General features: G+C 41.1%; 1 protein-coding gene across 1 annotated transcript; it reads right to left on the bottom strand.

Annotated features, from left to right (window-relative positions):
- Positions 1-155: 155 nt before the first annotated feature.
- On the bottom strand, positions 156-15,445 carry LOC111238136 (inositol-trisphosphate 3-kinase C-like). The gene is made up of 7 exons (XM_022767536.1): positions 14,265-15,445; positions 4,555-4,654; positions 3,878-4,091; positions 3,425-3,629; positions 2,822-2,923; positions 2,484-2,555; positions 156-2,341 (listed from the first exon to the last, which is right to left on the bottom strand). Exons 1-7 carry the CDS (start codon positions 15,438-15,440, stop codon positions 2,132-2,134), a joined length of 2,079 nt encoding a protein of 692 aa, XP_022623257.1. The 5' UTR covers positions 15,441-15,445; the 3' UTR covers positions 156-2,131.
- Between the last annotated feature and the right edge of the window lie 3,568 nt (positions 15,446-19,013).

The raw sequence follows: 19,013 nt of genomic DNA on the forward strand, positions 1-19,013 counted from the left end.
CTCAGTTCACTGCCCACCTGCACATTTTGCAATCTTCAGTACAATAAATATTTAAACATTAAAATCAATGTAGATGTGAGATTTAAAGAAATGTGGTCTGAGTTGTGTGTTGGGGGAGAGTGAAAAAAACAAAAAAACAAACGAACTCTGAAAACTCTTATTTCCAGTTTATTGCAATCTGTGACCTTCTGGACAGAGCAGGGATTTATTGACAATTTTCACCAGTCTTTGTGTGTTTTACAGCTTTAAAATATGCTGCCTTTAAAAATACAAAATGTGGTTATGAATCCAGTTTTCTTACAAACAAAGCAGCACCCAGTTTGAAAACCTGATCATTTGCATTTTTACAAATATAGAGAATTTTTGGGCAAAGAAAGACTTGTAAACACTATTATTCCTTACTCCTTGTATGTTTATTTTTCAGAGATGGAAAAACTTATTTCCCAAATGCAAATTCCAATTTCATGAAGTCAGATGTTTGCAGTCATGTAGGCAATTTGTGTGCTAAGTGAACCGCCTATGTGCGCGCGCACACACACACACACCAAAACAGTGCTGCCTGACGCTGTCGTAGGACGTCTACTGAAGACTGCCATGTTCACCAACCTTCTGCATTCCAGCGAAGGAATGACAGATATGATCATAAGCACTGTGTTACTATCTAAATATAACAATGTTTTTTCTTTGTAAACTCTTGATCTTGCATACAAAAATTCAAACCCACAAACCTGTTTAGTTTAGCTATGAGGTTTACAGCAACGTCTTCATGTTTAAAACAGATATTTTTGTATTCAATAATGCGTCATCCTTTCAATCATAAGACACGTTCAAATTTTCCAGTTTCAACATCATGTGTGAGTTGGTACATAAGTGAAATCTCATGAAAGCCTAAACAGACTTATCAGTTCAATCAGGTTATTCCAGTTTCATTTCACCCTAAACACCACGGCTTTACTGTAAAACTCCCTGGAAATCTAAAGCAACACTGATCACAGAATCGAGTGATAACACCGAATTCAATTCATGTTAAACTGCTAAATGTCTGCATCTGTAAACCCAGCACTTGACTGCTGCTTCCCATCTTAAGACACAGAGGCACCGTTTGACTTGTTCAATGGCTTTGTGAGGATCCATAGTGCAACAAACTCCAGACAAACATGGCTGCCAAGCTGCTTAATGTACAGTTACTTGGAAAAAAAAAAAAAACTTTCACTGCATAATCATACAAAAATCCAATTAAGAAAACACTTTCAGTTTCTATTAGAAGTTAAACTTTGGGATTAGATGTAAATCAGTTTATACTTGGGTGAACTCTTTGGAAGGAAAAAAAAAAAAAAAAAAAGCAGGAGTCCACTGCACTGGAATGATCAAACAGCTCTTTCTTTAAAAATGCCAGGCACAGAAATTGTACAAACAAGGTAAGGAGGTTATACCAAGGCCAAAATTTAAATAAAATTGTATTTACACACCAAGTTAGTTAACACATGGTCTGACCAGTGTTTTAGTGTTGCTGTATACTTAAACGTCAAAAGTGGTCCATGACAACAATACAACTCCCATTACCAAAGCCTTTCAAAAGGCGAGTAAAAAAAAAAAAAGGTTTTATACCACTGGATCAAAATTCATGGCTGTCAGCGTACACTGTGCAACTCTAACCAGCAGGGGGAGATGTTGAGGAGGGAGGTGCATAATATTATATTACATGTCTTTGCAGGAAATAGTGACTGTCAGAGGTCCATGAATTCATAGAACTGTATTCTCACAGTCCCAGTGACAGATGTTACAATTCTGCATTAAAGTCTCTCCCTCTTTCTCTTTCCACTACCTTCAGCCTCAACTGATCGCAGGTCACCTGTCCCTAAGTTCCACAAATGGAGCATAATGTATGACGTTGTCTTTTACCATGTTCCACTCTGCAACAGAGATCCTGCGCTTGCTTTGCCTCCTCTTTTTACACAGGTACAGGTGGATAAAGACGCTTGGGTCAAGGAGTGGGTCTTGAAAAAAGTAATCAAACTCTTCAATCATTCTTTTGTCAGTCTTTCCTTTTCTTCAAACTCCCCTGATCTTGTATCTCTTCCACCATCTGGACTTGGACAAATCTTTCATTATAGTCTTCTGAGTCTCCCTCTCAAGGTGTCTGTGGGAGCATACTGCTGAAAATGTCTATGAGGTTGTCCAGTCCCCACAGGTAACCATCCTCCCTGTTGCCCTCCACCCAGGGAGTCCTGTGGTCCAGAGTCCGCGGGTCCGGCAGGGGAACCGTCTTCCCAAAGTCGATCATCCACACTCTGGCCTTCCCCGAGGCGTCGTGCACAAACAGCAGAGAGCTACCGACGACCTGCGAAGGAGAAACCGGTGAGACGGGTGATATTAGGTGTGTGAACAATTCAACACAGAAGCTGATGACGGGAAGATATCATAAATCTTCAACTCGGCCAACAGGTTTGTTAAGAATCATGAAAATGGAGTGTGTGTCTCACCTCGTGTGTCCTGAAAAACTGTGACTGCTCGAGGACTGAGCGCAGATCCTCCAACCGCTGCATGTAGAGTTTCTAAGAAAAAGAAATAAAAATAAAGAGATGTAGGGAAGCAGAACAGAAAGACATTTCTAAATTGGCTTAAAAATGTACATCTGAGCCTGTGGCCTTATGTCCTTCCTTAATGCATGTGCTGCCACCATCAATGACAGAATCAGATTTTTTTATTATGTGCATTTATTAGCATGCAATACAACTGTATAGCTATAGTATTCTTTCACTTCACCCAAATCACTCAATCTTGTGCGCAAAAAAAAAACCTGCAGTAACTTGTAACATACCAGAATCTGAGTGTTGCCGTCAACAAAGTCCTCCAGCGCCTGCATCACCTGCTCTCTGTGCTTTGTCTTCTTAAAGTTGGTGTTACAAGTTCCATCAGCTTTCTGTTGAAAAAAAAAAGAAAAAGAAAACATAAGATACTGTATGTCTTCCTCTTCTCTCTTTATCGTTTTTTGAACGACCTGCACAAGGACAGCCGTTTATTTATTTACAGCTTCCTGAGTTGTGTTTTGCTGAGGTTGCAATGAAAAACTATGACCAACAAATATTGAAATTAATTTCAGTGCTGCAGCAAGCAGGCTGCTTTAAATGCTCACAGTGTCATCAGATATTTTCATTCATGTCTGAGTAACATGCAAATCTACAGTTATTGGTACAACTTGATGACCAGCCCTGGATTTATTTTGAAAGAACAAACAGTCCTCTTTATGTCTGCACATCCAGCCAAAACCTTCAACAGACTGTGTGTGTGTGTGTGGTCTATCCAGTGAACACACTCATAAATATTTACTCCCATTGATTGGTTTACTTCTTTTAAAAACTATTTGTTCTCCTCAGGAACTCTGGCATGTTCACAGTGTTGGATGTCCATGATGACCTCTGACCTTAATGCCTTCGATGCGGAAGCCCATGGTGGCCGTGGAGCTGAGCGTCTCCCTCCACTGCATGTATCTGGGTTTGAGGACGCCCTGCTGCGCCCTCTCCTGCTCTGTAGGGGCCCCGGGGTCCACTGCGACCATCTTCTCATACATGTCCTTCCGCAAACGTGGACGCTCTCTAGCTTTTATCAGTTCTTCCTCCAAGTACGTTCTGAAAAGCAAAGGCTTAATATTACTTTTTTTTCCAAATGAAGTTGCTCTTATTTTAATCCTGTGAAGCACTGTATTACTATGGAGAGTAAATATGAGAGAGAGAGGCAGAAAACTGTGTTCATGCTTAGACATGTGCAAAGGTTCATTTTCAAGGCTTACTGTATCTCCCAAAAGCATAAGATAAGTCTTCTTCTCTATGGTCTTAGAAAATGTTTTTCACACAATTACACTTTCTTACAGTCTTACCTGCTGCCCATCTTACAGTCCATGATGGAGGGTGAGTCAAAGTCTGCCAGCAGGTCGTCCATCAGGTTATAGTCCTGCTCGTCTCTCTGTACGACGCCGTAATAACCAGGCACATAGGGTCGCAGAGTGTCCTTCATCAGCTTCTGTAGGCACAGTTGCTCACACTCACAGTATCGCTTCAACAAGCGTCCGTACTCCCCAGCCTGGAAGTTACCTTGGAGAAGGAGATGGAATAAAGATTCAAGAAAATAGTTTGACATTTTGGGAAACACATTTATTCACTTTCTGGAAACCTCTCTCTCCGTTTATATGGTAAATATGAAGCTGGTGCCAGGGGATAGTTCGTTACAAACCACAACTTGTCATTATACTTCAACTTGAGTGCAGATTAAATAAATGAGCCATAATGTGTTAATTAGTGAGCATTAGAGGTGCTTACAGACAGAACCAGGCTAGCTGTTTCCCCCTGTTCCCAGTCTTTATGCTAAACTAAGCTAACCGGCTGTTGGCTATAACCTTCTATTTAAGGAACAGACATGAGACTGGTAACATCTAGTTCTTGGCAAGACATCAATTAAGTGTATTTCCAAAACAAAAATATCTTTAAATAATGAGGACGAAGAATGAACCTGTATGCATATTATGCAGAGGCATATACACTGTATATTGATGCATACCTGCATGGCCAGCTAGCTGCACCCATGGGTAACGCTTCTTGAAGGACACGACGAAGGGGGACCAGTGAACCATCGTCTTCAACTTCTGCCAGGACTTATTCTGGAAAACAACAAACCACAGAAAACTTCATCCTCTTGTTACAAAGGCAAGGGTGGTCACACAGGTGACAAATCTGAAGCCCTGACTACACAGCGTGAGGTTTAATGTTTTGGTGAAATAAAGCACTGAACTAAATACAGGCTGATAGATTGATTATTCATTAAAAGGAAAACACACACACACACACACACACGTAGACATTGGACAGATCCTCCCCTTTACCCAAGGTTGTGCATCCAGGTGCACAACCTACGTGACAAAGCCCATTCATAAAACATTTACCCAAGCCACCACTGTGGAGTCGTAAAACATACCCTTACTGTCTGACACTGTGTGTGTGTGTGTGTGTGTGTGTGTGTGTGTGTGTGTGTGTGTGTGTGTGTGTGTGTGTGTGTGTGTGTGTGTAATCGTTATCTGCGTTGGGAAACACCAGAGCAAGGACAGTGTGCAACAGCAGCTTTGACGCAAGCAATCTGAGAGGAACATGACATCGATTGATTAGAACGTGTGAGAAATCACAACAAACGGACGGCCAGTTTAGGATGGGAATGTGTGTGTGTTACATTACATTACTAAAGGGCAAACATCACTGAATATTTCTCTAGGCTCCTTCTCATTATGCAGTCAGTCATCATTCCTACAATATTTTTAATGTGTACCATATGCAAATAAATGTCTGACTCGGAAACACTCATAATTAAAAAAGGAGGCATAGAGATAGAGGTAGAGATAGAGGCAAAACAGAATCATGTGAGTAATAAAATGCAGGGACAAGAAGCAATAATCATAAAATTAATCTTTTTATAACCAAATAACTTCTGTGAATGACTGCTGGGCCTATCTCTCTGCTATGTTTACATGTCCGCCTATCTCTGCTCTCCTCACTTGCATTCTTTCCACAGCTGCTCAGTTGAAACTCTGTCACAATAAAACAGTCCTAATGCAGGGATATACACACACTCACACACACACAACAGAAACTGTGACTCTGTGTTTACCTTAGAAGAAGAAAAAACAGGCTTTATTTGACTTTATAGAGTGCTGTTTTCTAACTCAAAAATTTAAAACGCACTGAAAGCCAATTTTTGTTTTCTATCAGCTTCTTTCTGTGAGTCCGAAAAACACAAAATAATCTTCTGAAGTTATTGAAGCGGATTAGGAAGTTTTTGAGTGTTAAACTCTTAGAAAATAAAACCTGAAGATGTCTTATTCAAAATGTGTACTTTGATTGTTGCTTTTTTTTAGTGCGGAATATCGAAATTAGTCTTAAGAAAAACATTGATTTGAAACCAAGTTTTCAGAGGTTTTAGCCATTTCAAAGTCCAACATGAAGACAAACACAGTCCATAATATGTGACGGAAAGTGTTTGTATTACCACGTCATTAATGAGATACAAAATATCCATTTACATTTTTGGTTTGTCATGTAGATATAAGGATTACTCACCTATCATAATTCAACACAAGGGATACTGTAGGTTTTATGTGGACATAAATATTCAAAATATATATTGTGCAGGTGATTCTGTTCTGTGATCACCATCATTAATCCTATACACGCAAAACCTTTCAAAGTGACAAATGTGATTACAAGCATCCTGTTTCAAAATAAAAAGGGTTGGGAACCAGATTTTCTGACTGCAATCAACAGCTGTGACCGTCCGTGGGATCCTCATGATGGGAAACTGTGTGCAGCAGGTTTGTGACTCGATAGACAGCTGGTCAATGTCAAGATTTCAGACAGACGCAGGAGGCAGAGAGTAATAGGAGTGAACACTTGACACCTGTGACCTGAGCCTTCAATCGCATCAACAGATTAACCCCGACATAACCCCGGCCACCTCGGGGGAAAAGAACAGTGGTGAAAGGTATAAACAGTGAATGCGTTTCACCAAACTTGCGAGGTGGAAGCCACAATTTGCAACATGACGAAAATTCCTCTTGCTCATTTCGACATGTTTGACTAATGAAACCAGGCGCCACGTGTTGACCCATGCATCAGCAGAGAGAGCCCTGAAAGACTCACAAATGTATCTAGGGGTAAGCGACAATTAATTGTAAAAAGATGACACTGCAAATTCTGCAAATCCTACTGCAAATTCAGTAGGTTTTCTATAATGACAGCTACACACTATTACCTCCTTTCTTTTCTCCACTTACACTGTCTTCCTGTATTTGACTGAGTTTGTTATTTTGGCAAGTATTCCTTCAAAAGCAAACTGCACAGACCGGTATCCAACCTTGACCTCAAACTCTTTGGTGGAAAACACTGTTAAAACAAAAATAAAAATGCCTAAACATTTCCAAGCCTTTCTGGAATTCAGACTGAGCAGGCACTCTGCTCTGTTAGTACAGTAAAACTGTTGCTAGCGGTTGGTGTCCAAAGTGCTGCTGTAAGGGATAATTATGAACCTGTTATGTAAGGTTCACAACACAAGGGTCTGTAAGACAGTGAGAGGACTCTGATGGTGTTCTGAATAGAGGAGGCACAGGCACATAAATGTATACATGCTCACTTTAGCCTCATACTCCAACGACCCATTTAACAACAAGATTACACTTGACGGTGAGAACATGTTTAAGCTATATCTTTTTTTAGAGCTGAATCAATTACTCAATCATGGGAAAAAAAATCAACAACTGTTCTGATTCTCAGTTGTAGTTTTTCTGGCAAAAGCCCCGATTCACTGTTACTAGATTCACCAGTGTGCCACTTTGCTGCTTTTCTCTCATTAATAATAGCAACCTGAATATCTTTTGGTTTTATACAGTTAGTTGGTTGGTTGGTTGGTTGGTTGGTTGGTTGGATAAAAAAAAAGACACATGACATAGCCGTGGGCTCTGATAAATTATAATGAACACTCTTCGCTATTTTGTGACATTTTACGGAGAAAAAAAAAGAAAAACGATTGAGAAATATGCAGATTAATTGCTAATGAAAATAAGTGATAGTTGCGGCCCTAATATTTTTCTAGGAAAAACCCGAAAAATGATCTTGGGGAATAACATCAAATCTGTTTGTGGACAAAATACAAACTGTGTCTGCCCATCAGACCATAATAACTTCAGTTTCTTTTTATTGAACTATTATTAGCAGCATCTGTCCTCACCTGAAGACGACCTCAGGGACAGATGAAAGTCCAGGGGGGGGAAACGGGAGAGGAAGGTGAAGCAGACACCCAAATCTCCAGCCTCTCTTCTTTCAGTTCTTTTATCGGCATGCCATTAGGCTCTCTCTCTCTAATTGCTTCGGGCTGACTGTTTAATGTGTTGCCTCTGTGGGGTCACAAGTCTCTGATTAATATCACCATCACCAGCCAGAGCTAATGCTGCTGATGTTTTATGTAACAGATCCTTGTTGTTTCAGTTTAAACTGAAGAAGCTGCTAAATACTGCAGTCTCATCCTGTGTTTCCATCCCACACTCTTCACATTTCACCTCACACAGTCCAACCTTAGCCATCTCCGCTTTCCCTTTTATATAACTTGTGTATATATAGCACAGAGCTTCAATTCATTATTCTTTGTTTTCTAAGCTTCCTCTTCATTCCCCGATGCTCTGACGTTGATAAATGCGCTCTGCGATCCTATTTTCCTTCCTTTCTCGAGTTATTTTTCCCCACTTTCATTCAAATGGAAGTCCCTCGACTGCTTGCCTCCGCCACATTGTCTCAATCAAACGCCAACACCTCGTCCTCCCAACAGCCTTTCTCAACTGTTTTCTTTACTCCCATCAAACTCCCATCCTCCCTGATATTTACAGGCCTTTCCTAGAATTTTGGGTTGAAATGCCGAGAATGTTTCCGGGTGCTTGTCATGAAGTGACACACACACACACACACACACACACACACACACACACACACACACACACACCTTTGTGCTGGAGTCCCTTTGTTCACATGACAACAACAGTGGTCATACTGGAAGAAGTCACACAGACCACAGGAATGTGTCTTTACAGTCTCAGTTTCCAACACACACATAAGCCCCTTTACACACATGGTAAAATAAGAGAGCATAAAACGGTCCTCCAATAAATCCTGACTGTAATATCCAACTTTTGCTGAAGCGGTTTCAAAGAGGTGTTGATTCAACTGTATGCGCTCTGCGATCCTATTTTAGAGGCAATGGTTTGTGGAATTATATTGCATTATACCAAGAAGTGTCTCTAATTACTAGTCTACCTTCAATGATGTAAGTAGCAGGGGTTTAGTTTTAGCTAGTATGTGTACCTAATAAACTTGCAACTGAGTGTATTAGTTAAAGTGAAATACCAAAATTAACATCTGACTAATTAACAGATTGCGTAAAGTATTACAGCCTGACGCATGATGATCCTGCTGGTTGGCTTATTGGCTTCTTAACCCAGATAGAGAGATCATCACAGCTATGCAGGACTACACAGGGCCAGAGAACTGCCACACACCGCAATACCAACAAGGCACTGGGATATCAATCACATTACACCTGAGTACCCAAGTCACCTCCATCTGATCTAATCTAACCTCATATCGTCTCTCTCTGAAGAAGCATGACGTTAGCGACAACATTCACCGATGTGGGACGCAACGTAGAGAGAACTTTGATCTGCTCTGGATAAATTTGCCACGCTTACCTGGCAGACAGAACAATAGTGGAGGAGGAGGCAGGCGCTGACGCAGGCACACACAGCCCCGGAGACGAAGCGAGAACGCAGCCAGCACAAAATACTCCGCACCATCAGCACAGGGTCTCCCCAGACAAGCACTACCAGGGATGTGTGCCTCCCTGCTGGCCTGAGATCCTTCACAATCATCTACCTTCTTTAACCGAGCCTGCTGTTAGCTCCTGGCTAATGTGCGGTCTTATGTCAGTTATTTAGCTTCAGTCAGTATATAAACCCTCGTTGTAAACCGAGGCGTGTGTTGCCTGGTAAGTAATCCTCCTCTGCTGTAAGCACTCTCACTTATTTCTCACACTCACCCCCTCTCCTTCTCTACAGCCTCTTTTTGTCATCCCGGTTCACTATTTCTCCTGTTTCAACATCCTGTCACTCCTCCCTTCCTCTCTTAACGCTTTTCCAATACTTGATATCTTCTTTGCCGAAATCAAGCATATACACGTACCTATAGACTTAAAGCTGTCAGTTTTCTCTTTCAACCATCTGCTTGCTCAAACTAGTCCACTTTCCTTTTACTTCCTCCCTTAAATCATTCACCCTCTCTCCCTGAAGGTACTAGAGGTGTCTTCTCTTTCTCCTCAGTCTGACCTTTGTTCTTCTCCTCCTCTCTCTCTCTCTCTCTCTCTCTCTATCCCCTAATCCGCACAGGGCCTATCCTGAGCCCCATGCTGAGCCAATCTCCTGCCAGATTCATGACTGACTGGTAGCATGGGGGTAGGGACAACAGGCCTTCCCATGTCCTCCCAGTGCTCTCCTTTTGCCTGCATGACAAATTCCTCAGTACTATGTAACCTACAGAGGTGTGTGTGTGTGTGTGTGTGTGTGTGTGTGTGTGTGTGTGTGGATACAAAGCAGAACCTGTCAGGCAACTATCATCAGCTACAGGAGTGACAACATATGCATACACTGAGGGTGTTTTCAGGTACTGTCAGAGCTCTTTTCTCAAGAGTAGTTGATATGAAACCACATCCCTTTCCCCTGACTTAAGTCTTCTGTGTTCGAGGAGCTCAGCTGTGGTGACCCACTGAACATACAGAAGATGGCAAAGTGAAACACCACCCTCAGAAAAGACACTTTAGAAAAAGTTAAACAAATTTCTGCCATTTTGATTTTGTTGTTCTGGCGCTACTGGTTGTAATAGCTGTTATTCCTCCACCAATGCATGTCATTCTAATTTGCTGAGCTAATGCAGAGTGTGGCTGTTGTGTGTTGTATTGTCCATGACATTATGTAATCGTCACCTGTTTGTTGTGGTTTTGAAGTATAGAAATGCAGTAGATTGTAAATATAATAGGGCAGAAATGAAATAGAATGGAAATGAGATTCAGGAAAGCAAACAGTGGAATGTATTTGTCTCCTTTTTTTTTTTTTTTTTTACTTTTTTTACTTTGTACCAGGGATTTTTTTTTTTTGCTTATTAACTTTGTGAACTTTCATAGATTGTGTGTATAAGTGTTGTGGGAGTGATGTGTGGGATTTTGAATACAAAGTGGCACGGAAAACAAGTCAGCAATTGTGGCTCATGTGAATAAGCATGCATTAATAAGAAGGACTGTCACGTGTAGGTGACGTGTTCACAGTTTCAGTGTATGTTTTTGTCTGCCTGTGCTCTATCTTCTGTCAGCTTACCCTAATTTTCCTCTTGTTTTCTGTTCCACTGAGCTGCATGTCTCATGGTGTCTCAGGGGAAAATATTAAGCTTTTGCGCAAGGCTCAATATGGTGGAAGAAAAGAGTGGAGAAGTTGTAGAATAATATGTGTATTGTTGGGCTGAGTAGACATTTCTAGGAATTTACATCTCATAATATTCAAATGACAGGGACAGAATAGATACTGCTGTGAGAAAGAGAGAACAAGACAAGGAGAAAAAAAAAAAAGTACCATATATGGCAAAGACGTCACCTAGCAACCAGCTCTGCCTTCAGCCCAATTTTCCATGACACACACTCAACTCTGAATGCAAGACGGCATTGCCGCGAGTGTGTATGTGTGTCTAAGCATGCATGTGTGAGCAAGTATCTGCTCACGTCACCGATCGTACAAAATGTAACTGGTTTGGCTGGGAGCTGACAGCGTGGCCTCGGCTTTTTAAAGCCAATAACAACAGAGACTCACACACCCTCCTTCAATTAATTACCGTAAAACTGACAACAGAGCTTTTATACAAGTACGGGAGGACAAAACATGCCCATTAAAAACCTGCTCTTATCAGAAACCACAGGCCAGCGTCATCCTGTTTGTTACAACAGCTCAAGTGCAACTCCTCAGGCTGCGCATTTCCTGGCTGTCGATGTAATAGCCAGGAAATTACACCGTCCACTGACCTGCTGAGTCAGATGATCATTACTGAAATTGATGGAAAACCAATTAAGTTTAGCATGAGGAGTCAGCCAAATGTGTATTTGAACATGACAGAGCTTTCCCATAAATTAACTCAAAATAACAGAGGGGACAGGAAACACAAGAGAGAGACATTGAGAAATACTAAAGTGGAGGCAAGACAATTTTTTATTCATCAGTTGCATTCAAAACTCCATGTGTCCTCCAACATTACAACAGTGGAAACAGGAAATGTGATTTAACTTGAATGTGGAAAGGACCTAACTTTACAAAATAACGATAATCGATCAGCCTGTTTTGACCATTTTTTGAGGAAAAGGTCAAAATATTCTCTGGTTCCAGGTTCACCAATGTGAAGATTTGATTCTTTTTTTCTGTTATAATACTGTAAACTGAATATCTTTGCATTTGAGACACCACTTTCTTTGATTCGCAAAATTATTAATCTATTAGTCAGGAAAATTATTGGCAGATAAACTGATAAAATGCCAGACTGAAAAGGCTGCACAATTATTTGAAAATATAATCAAAATCACAATATGACCAAGTGCAATATCCAAACCGCAGGATCTGCAAAAACATTGCATGCAAGTTTTTTGATAAAGGTAAAATGTGTCACACTATTGCTGCGCATTGTTAGTACCATAAGCGTTATAGTGTGGCAGATATGCCCCGCCCTACAAATCATATTCTCCAGATGTAAAGGAACATGTTTGGTACATGTCCAAAAATCATCATTTATCATCATCAATGCATCATTTAAAAATGTTTTCAGTGAAAATAAAATTCAAAAACAACCATTCCACCTCAAACTGCAATCGCATATCGCAATATCTGCCAAAATAATCACTCTTTGTTCAAAGTTCAACTTTCAATGAGCTGAGGAGAGAAGATGGGTGTTCTTGACAGAGTACTTGACTGTATATGATGATTTATGTTTGATTGATGTTCATTTTGTTCCATCTACATTAAATAGGCTAACAATATATGAAGATAATGATTTGAGCTTGTTTGTGTGGTTTCTTGTCTTGTTTGTTGTCTTAGTTGTTGGGATTGTGTCAGTGTTTTGTAGATAAGTGATATGATTTAGAGGCTAACTGAAATTATAAAATAGCATAAAACAGCCCACACTACTTACTTTGCTTTGATGTCTGTGTAAACCTGGGCACACTCACTTTGAATAAGGGACACAGCAGTATACCAGTTATTAGCCATCGCTTAAAGGCCTATCTCCACCTCACAGTGATCATAAAGACAGCAGTGTTCAGCTGTCAGGGAAAGAGCAGTGTGTGTTTTTCTATGTGTCATGTCTTTCTCTGTTTCCCTCTGGAAAAAATAAGTAAAATACCAGACAAGGGTGGAACATATACACTGCGGAAAAGTGACTGGGGCTTGATTATTAAAAAATAGCGCAATATGAATAGCATGCAGGCAGTTGAACATCTGTCAGCATACATGCAAGGTGACGAGGCCCAAACAGGAAACCTGGACATTCAGGATTTACAAACTGCAGAGAAGAGAGGTTGAATTACTGAAGGACTGTCTCCAGTAGACACATCCTGTTTTTAAGACTTGTCTCATTCCAAGCATTTCTAGTCACAGTGCATCAAAGCCTCTTGACACAGGGTTAACTTCCTACTTGGAAACTTTAAACTGCATCTTGTGCCCAGAGGAGAGGGAAACCTTTAGCCTTTGGGGTATTAAACTAACTTCTAGAGCACTCTGATAACATTTGTGTGGTCTATTTGCACATAATATTGCGATGACACATCATCCAAACATGCATTGAGAGAGTGCATGGCCCTACAGCTGAGCTCATCAAAGCAAAGTGATCATGAGCCATGAGAGCTGAGTGACACAGAAGGGGTTGAAGATAAGAGCCAGTTTCCTCTTATTTGGTTTAAATGTGTTATAGCCACAATCCCCTGATCTGGGTGGTGCGAGTTGACCCATTAAGACTTTATGCTTCACATTAGACAAATTATTTGAAATGTTATCATTCAGATTTTCTTACAGTGTAATTTAAAAAAAGCAGAGAGCCACCAAAACACACGCGCTGCGTAGCAAACCTCCTGATTTACTTCAAATGATCATCATGTCCGAGGGGTTTACCTACAAAGTTTGAACAACTTTTACATTTCTGACCGCTGACATGCGCTTTAGCCTGTGTGACAGACAGGACACCTGTATATCCACTGACACTGACTGATGAGAGTGTCATTGGAATAATATGGAAATGCATGCGTCTTCATGTTGCTCTGCGCTATCTGATAACTAAACAAAGTGCTTATAGCTAAAGCAGTTACAGGATACAAGACTGTTGGCCTGTGTCCGGTATCAGTGTGTGTGCAACATCACATCCATTCTACTTATGAGTGAAGTCATTTTGCAAATGACACCATGATTTATTCTGGTGATTATTGAGCCTGAATCACATACTGTATGTCTGCCATGGTGTATGTTCAATCGCCCAATATAAATAAACTATAAACTAAATGTGACTGAAACACTTCACAATAAACGCCCTCTTTGTGATTCTCAATAACTGAACTGCACAATGACTTTAACTAAATGATCTGTTGTGACAAAGATATTAAGAGACACTCACCCCTGTCCCATCGTCTGGGCTGCACAGAGACCGGGCCGGAGACAGACTGGACTCGATGTCGCTGCCAGTGAAGTCGTCCTCGGACTCCTCGAAGGACGATGCAGAGGACAGGCCGATGGAGGATGAGTTGGACAGTTTCCTCGGGGAGCGCATCAGGGCAGGGGAGCCCCCGCAGCCGCTGTCCGAGCAGGGAGACTCGTCCTCAGGGTGAGGGTCAAGACACGAGCTGGTACCGAGCTCCGTGGGGACGGTCAGCAGAGGCGGTGTCCCCTGGGAGCGGGTCGGACTGGGGTCTCGGGTTATGATGAGTTTCGGTATGGTTCCTGTGAAACTTGGGCCTCCTGGAGGACTCTGATGGGCCTGATCAGAATCCTTGCGACTCTCAGTTTCAACCAGACAACAGTTGTTTTGGTCACCGGCCGCTTTGGACGGACATGAAACGGTACTACAGTCAGTTTTTGTCATTTTCGCCTCAGCGTGATCGTCCGTTATCGACAGTCCACTATCCAAAGCTTGATCCGGGAGCAAGCTAGACAAAGTCCGCTCAGTGTCCGGGTCAGAGGTGAGCGGCGGGGCTGTAGTCGGACTCGTCCCCGTCAATACCCTAACACCAGACACAAAGTGATCCCGGTTGTTTCCCCCCAGTGGCTGGTCTTCCATGGCCCTCTTTGGGGGATCGGAGGCATTGTCCTCCCGCTCGGCTTTCGGCTCCTTACAGCCCGCACCGCTGACTTCTCCGGTCCGCGTTTCCAAACCTGACGCATCGGACGAGCCAGCCGTTGCCTCTCGGCTCACGACGTGTTGGGTAGCTCCGGTATCATCATCTAGGCCGGATGGTGTCTCGAAACAACCCGGGGCTTCTCGATGTTCCCCAACCGCCGACACAACCTCGTCCCTCGGCAACTTTCCTACTCTGTGATCGTGGCGCGTTGCTGGATCTCCGGCTCCGTTTCCGCAACCGAAATCCCCTTCCGTTTGGCTGGAGTCTCGCTTTCTCCTTCCCAAACACGACAACACTTTATTTTTCATCGGATTCCTGTTTAACTGGTCACCCCGTCGCTTCTCTGAGCTCCTGAATCTGCGTATACGGAGCCGCTGGGCTGTCTCGCCTGCTTTCCACCTCGCTCTGCCTGGGGTGGCGGTGCTGTGCGATAGATCCGAGCGAGTTTGGCCCATCCTGCATGCCGTAGTAGTAAACCTAGACACACCTTCAGAGGTTGATTTTGAAAGTACTGGAAACCAAATAGACCGTGACTCTTACAATGTACAGTGAGCCATTGGCCTTAATTCATTTAATGAGCCTGTGAAGTCTTAAAGTTGGCCATCCCTTCCATCCACGTAGGAATTGCTCATATCTGTGAGAACAAACACATGATGATTAATGTAGTTAACACTTTAATTGCATGGACTAACAATTACCTGGTATAACAATAAACTCTGTCATAAACACTCCCTTACCCTAAACTCGATTAATCAATATGATAACGTAATGATTAGTAACACACACAAAGCAAACACTGGTTGTCATTAATCACGTGTTTGCCTCAAGAATGTCAGTTAATCTGTGATTGAAACGATCAGCTCAGAAATACACTTTTATTTCCTGCAGGAGGTTACAGGACAGAGAAACTGACAGGGGAAAAGTCACACCAGTTGCACTGAGAGTATTTTCACTGGAAAATATGACATGAGGAGTGATTTAAATAATGCACTAAATCAAATGAGTGCAAAGAAATTCAAGGTTTCAGGTTTTGAGACTCAGTTTCTCCAGCGTTAGTCAGTGTAATACTGCCCTCCTCTGTCTGGACATTGTACCCTTGTCCAAGTTGTATCACTACAGCACTTTCATTAAGACCACAGTGTTCATCTGTACAGTGTATGGTTTCATTAAAAAAAATACAATTGGCATAAAATATGGTCAACATAAAAGCGTGTAAAACAAAGCAAATTTACATGAAATGTTGACTCAAATACAACACTATTTTTTTCTATAGCCCACTACAGCGTGGGCTATAGAAAAAAAGGCCCATCACAGTTGCCCAGAGCCCAAGGTGCTGTCTTCAAGTTGCTTGTTCTGTCTGACCTACACTCCAAAAACCAATAAATTACTTTGCCCTTTTAATCAGATATCAAACTTGTGGATTTAATAGATTAATCAACAGATCATTTCAGCAACATTAGTGTCCAACACATACTGGCATGTCAAAACTAGAGCTGTAACGATTATCGGATCAACATACAATTAAGTGGCAACTAATTTGCTGCTTTTATTTGTCTTCTGTGATAGCAAACTAGTTTGTTTTTTTTTGACTGTTGGTCTGACAAAATAAGGCATTTTCAGATGTCACATTGGGCTTGGGAAATTGTGATTGTGAAAACTGACCATCAGATTCATGCGAAACAAAAAATAATTGTTAGTTGCAACTCTTTTCAAAACACAGAAAATACAATACAATACAGTATGTGGGCTTCAACTTCTGTTTGGTCCTAATTAATAATGAAATATACGAGGTGAAATGAAACAGTATTTCTCCCTTCCTGCTGTAGTCACAAATTCCAACCTGCTGATAGCTTTTCACTAACTATTGTTTTCACGCCAATATTTTGCATGTAAATACAAAAGTCACCATAACCCCCCCCTATTATAGATTATTCTACATGAGACACAGTGAGCAGCTGAGTGTTATTCACAGTCATTAACTGTGACAGCACTGCAGTCACCCTGCTGTCAGGAGGGAATGCTCACAAAACGGAAATGAGACAGGAAGGATAACAATGGAAAGAACAGCTCATCGTGTACCACACACACACACACACACACACACACACACACACACACACACACACACACACACACACACACACACACACACACATTAGAGTACAGTCTTTGTAATCAAAATCTTAAAAAAAATCATACATGACTCACACTGGGGTGGGTGACTGAGAGTCTTGTGCCATGCTGAAATCAACTCCACACACTCAAAACAGTGACACTTTATAGCACACTATATGCAAGTTGGTCATTCATCCAAGTAAACATATGAAACACTAAAAACTGATCTGAGACGTCAGAGCAATAAATAACAGTCACCATGTCCACCAGCCACACACTGTATCATCAATCATCTATATCATCTATTTGTCCATTCAGGAAAACACAGAGGAAAAAAGAGTTTCCACAGTGGAAACGCTTTCACTTTTGCCCTAACATTAAATATCCATCATTTCTGAAGAAAGTAATATCACTCTTTATAAAAGGTTGGTTTGAGTTAGTTAGATATTTGTTTAAAGAAAAGTTGTTGGTTGTTTTCAGTGGTGAAATGTACTTTTCAGCTATACTTTATACTTCTACTCCACTACATTTCAGAGGGAAGTATTGTACTTTAACTCCAGTAGGCTACATTTAACTGACAGTTGTAGTCACTTTAAAGATGAAGATTTTACATACAAAAATATGACCAGGTCATAAAAATATTTTTAAAGTGTGGTATTGCTTTATTTATAAAATCTTGATGAGCCTACTGTATTTCAGGTCGCATTTTCCTCTATATATTCAGTGAAAAGATAAGCCAGGTGGCAATATAGAAACATAAAAACAACATACGCGATTTTAAACTAGAAAAAAGCCTACTAGATTTCTGTGTACTGTGATGTAAAACAACAATAAAACGTGATATCTCGTTCACTGTGACTTTGAAGGCATCATTTTGTCGATAACAAACCACGCAAACTGATCAATAATTGGTCAAAAAGGCAACAAAAATCATACTACACACTAGAAAATTGTTAGACAATGACTTACTAGACAGATCCTGAGTTCCTGTTCTGGTTCACGTGAAGCAGCTGTTACAATCTACCGGGGATGTGGAGGGTTGTAACTTACAGCCGGGTGTGAAGGGGATGTGTCTGCGGCTTATCTGTTCAGGCTGCAGTGAGTGCAGTGCTGCTGTTGTGTAGTATCAGCATGTGGTTGAAGTAAAAGAGGAAACGTTTGTCTCAACAGGGGCAGGTCTAACAAGCGCGCAGGCTCTTTAACTGGCACCTGAAGCGACGCCAACTGAAATACACTAATTATGAAGTGAACAAAATAACTGGCAACCAAACAAAACGATAATTGCTAAGGAGGAAGTTACACGGTGACTAACAAACTGCTACCGTAGGAACAGCACGCGACATGGGTGTATTTAAATTGTTGCCTTTAAAAGTTCTCCGGATTTCCAGATACACAAGGTTGCACCAGTTACTCTTAAATCCACTGAACGATAAATCCTTTAATTGTTCACAAAGAAACATCAAACTATAGCATACATACAGTCACAACTAGTTTATCCTACAAGGCAATTAACCATTTGATTAAATGCTGAAAACACTCCTGTCGATGAAGGTGATTAATTTAAACCTATTTCCCAAAGTTTTGACCATGTTTCTACATCAAAACAAAGATAGCTAACTACAAGCTAGCTACCGGGATCGGAAATAGAGCTCCAATTTGGAAAAGGGGGTACATGTCTTTTACATTGTGCAGCGGACAAAATATTTTTGAAACTGCTACAGCTTTTCAAAATTAATTTCATGTTGAACACTTTGGGGCTCCCAAGTGGAACATTCACAAAATACAATTTAACTGATAGCACAAGAAAGCAGCATGTACCTTTTTTTTGTAAATGTCGTTTTCGTGCTCATTTTGATGTTTTTAAATTTAAATGTTTGACTTGTTTTTTTTTTTATCATGAAACTCAACAAATA

Source organism: Seriola dumerili, unplaced genomic scaffold (genome assembly GCF_002260705.1).
Source record: "Seriola dumerili isolate Sdu_G_001 unplaced genomic scaffold, Sdu_1.0 BDQW01001195.1, whole genome shotgun sequence".
NCBI lineage: Eukaryota > Metazoa > Chordata > Actinopteri > Carangiformes > Carangidae > Seriola > Seriola dumerili.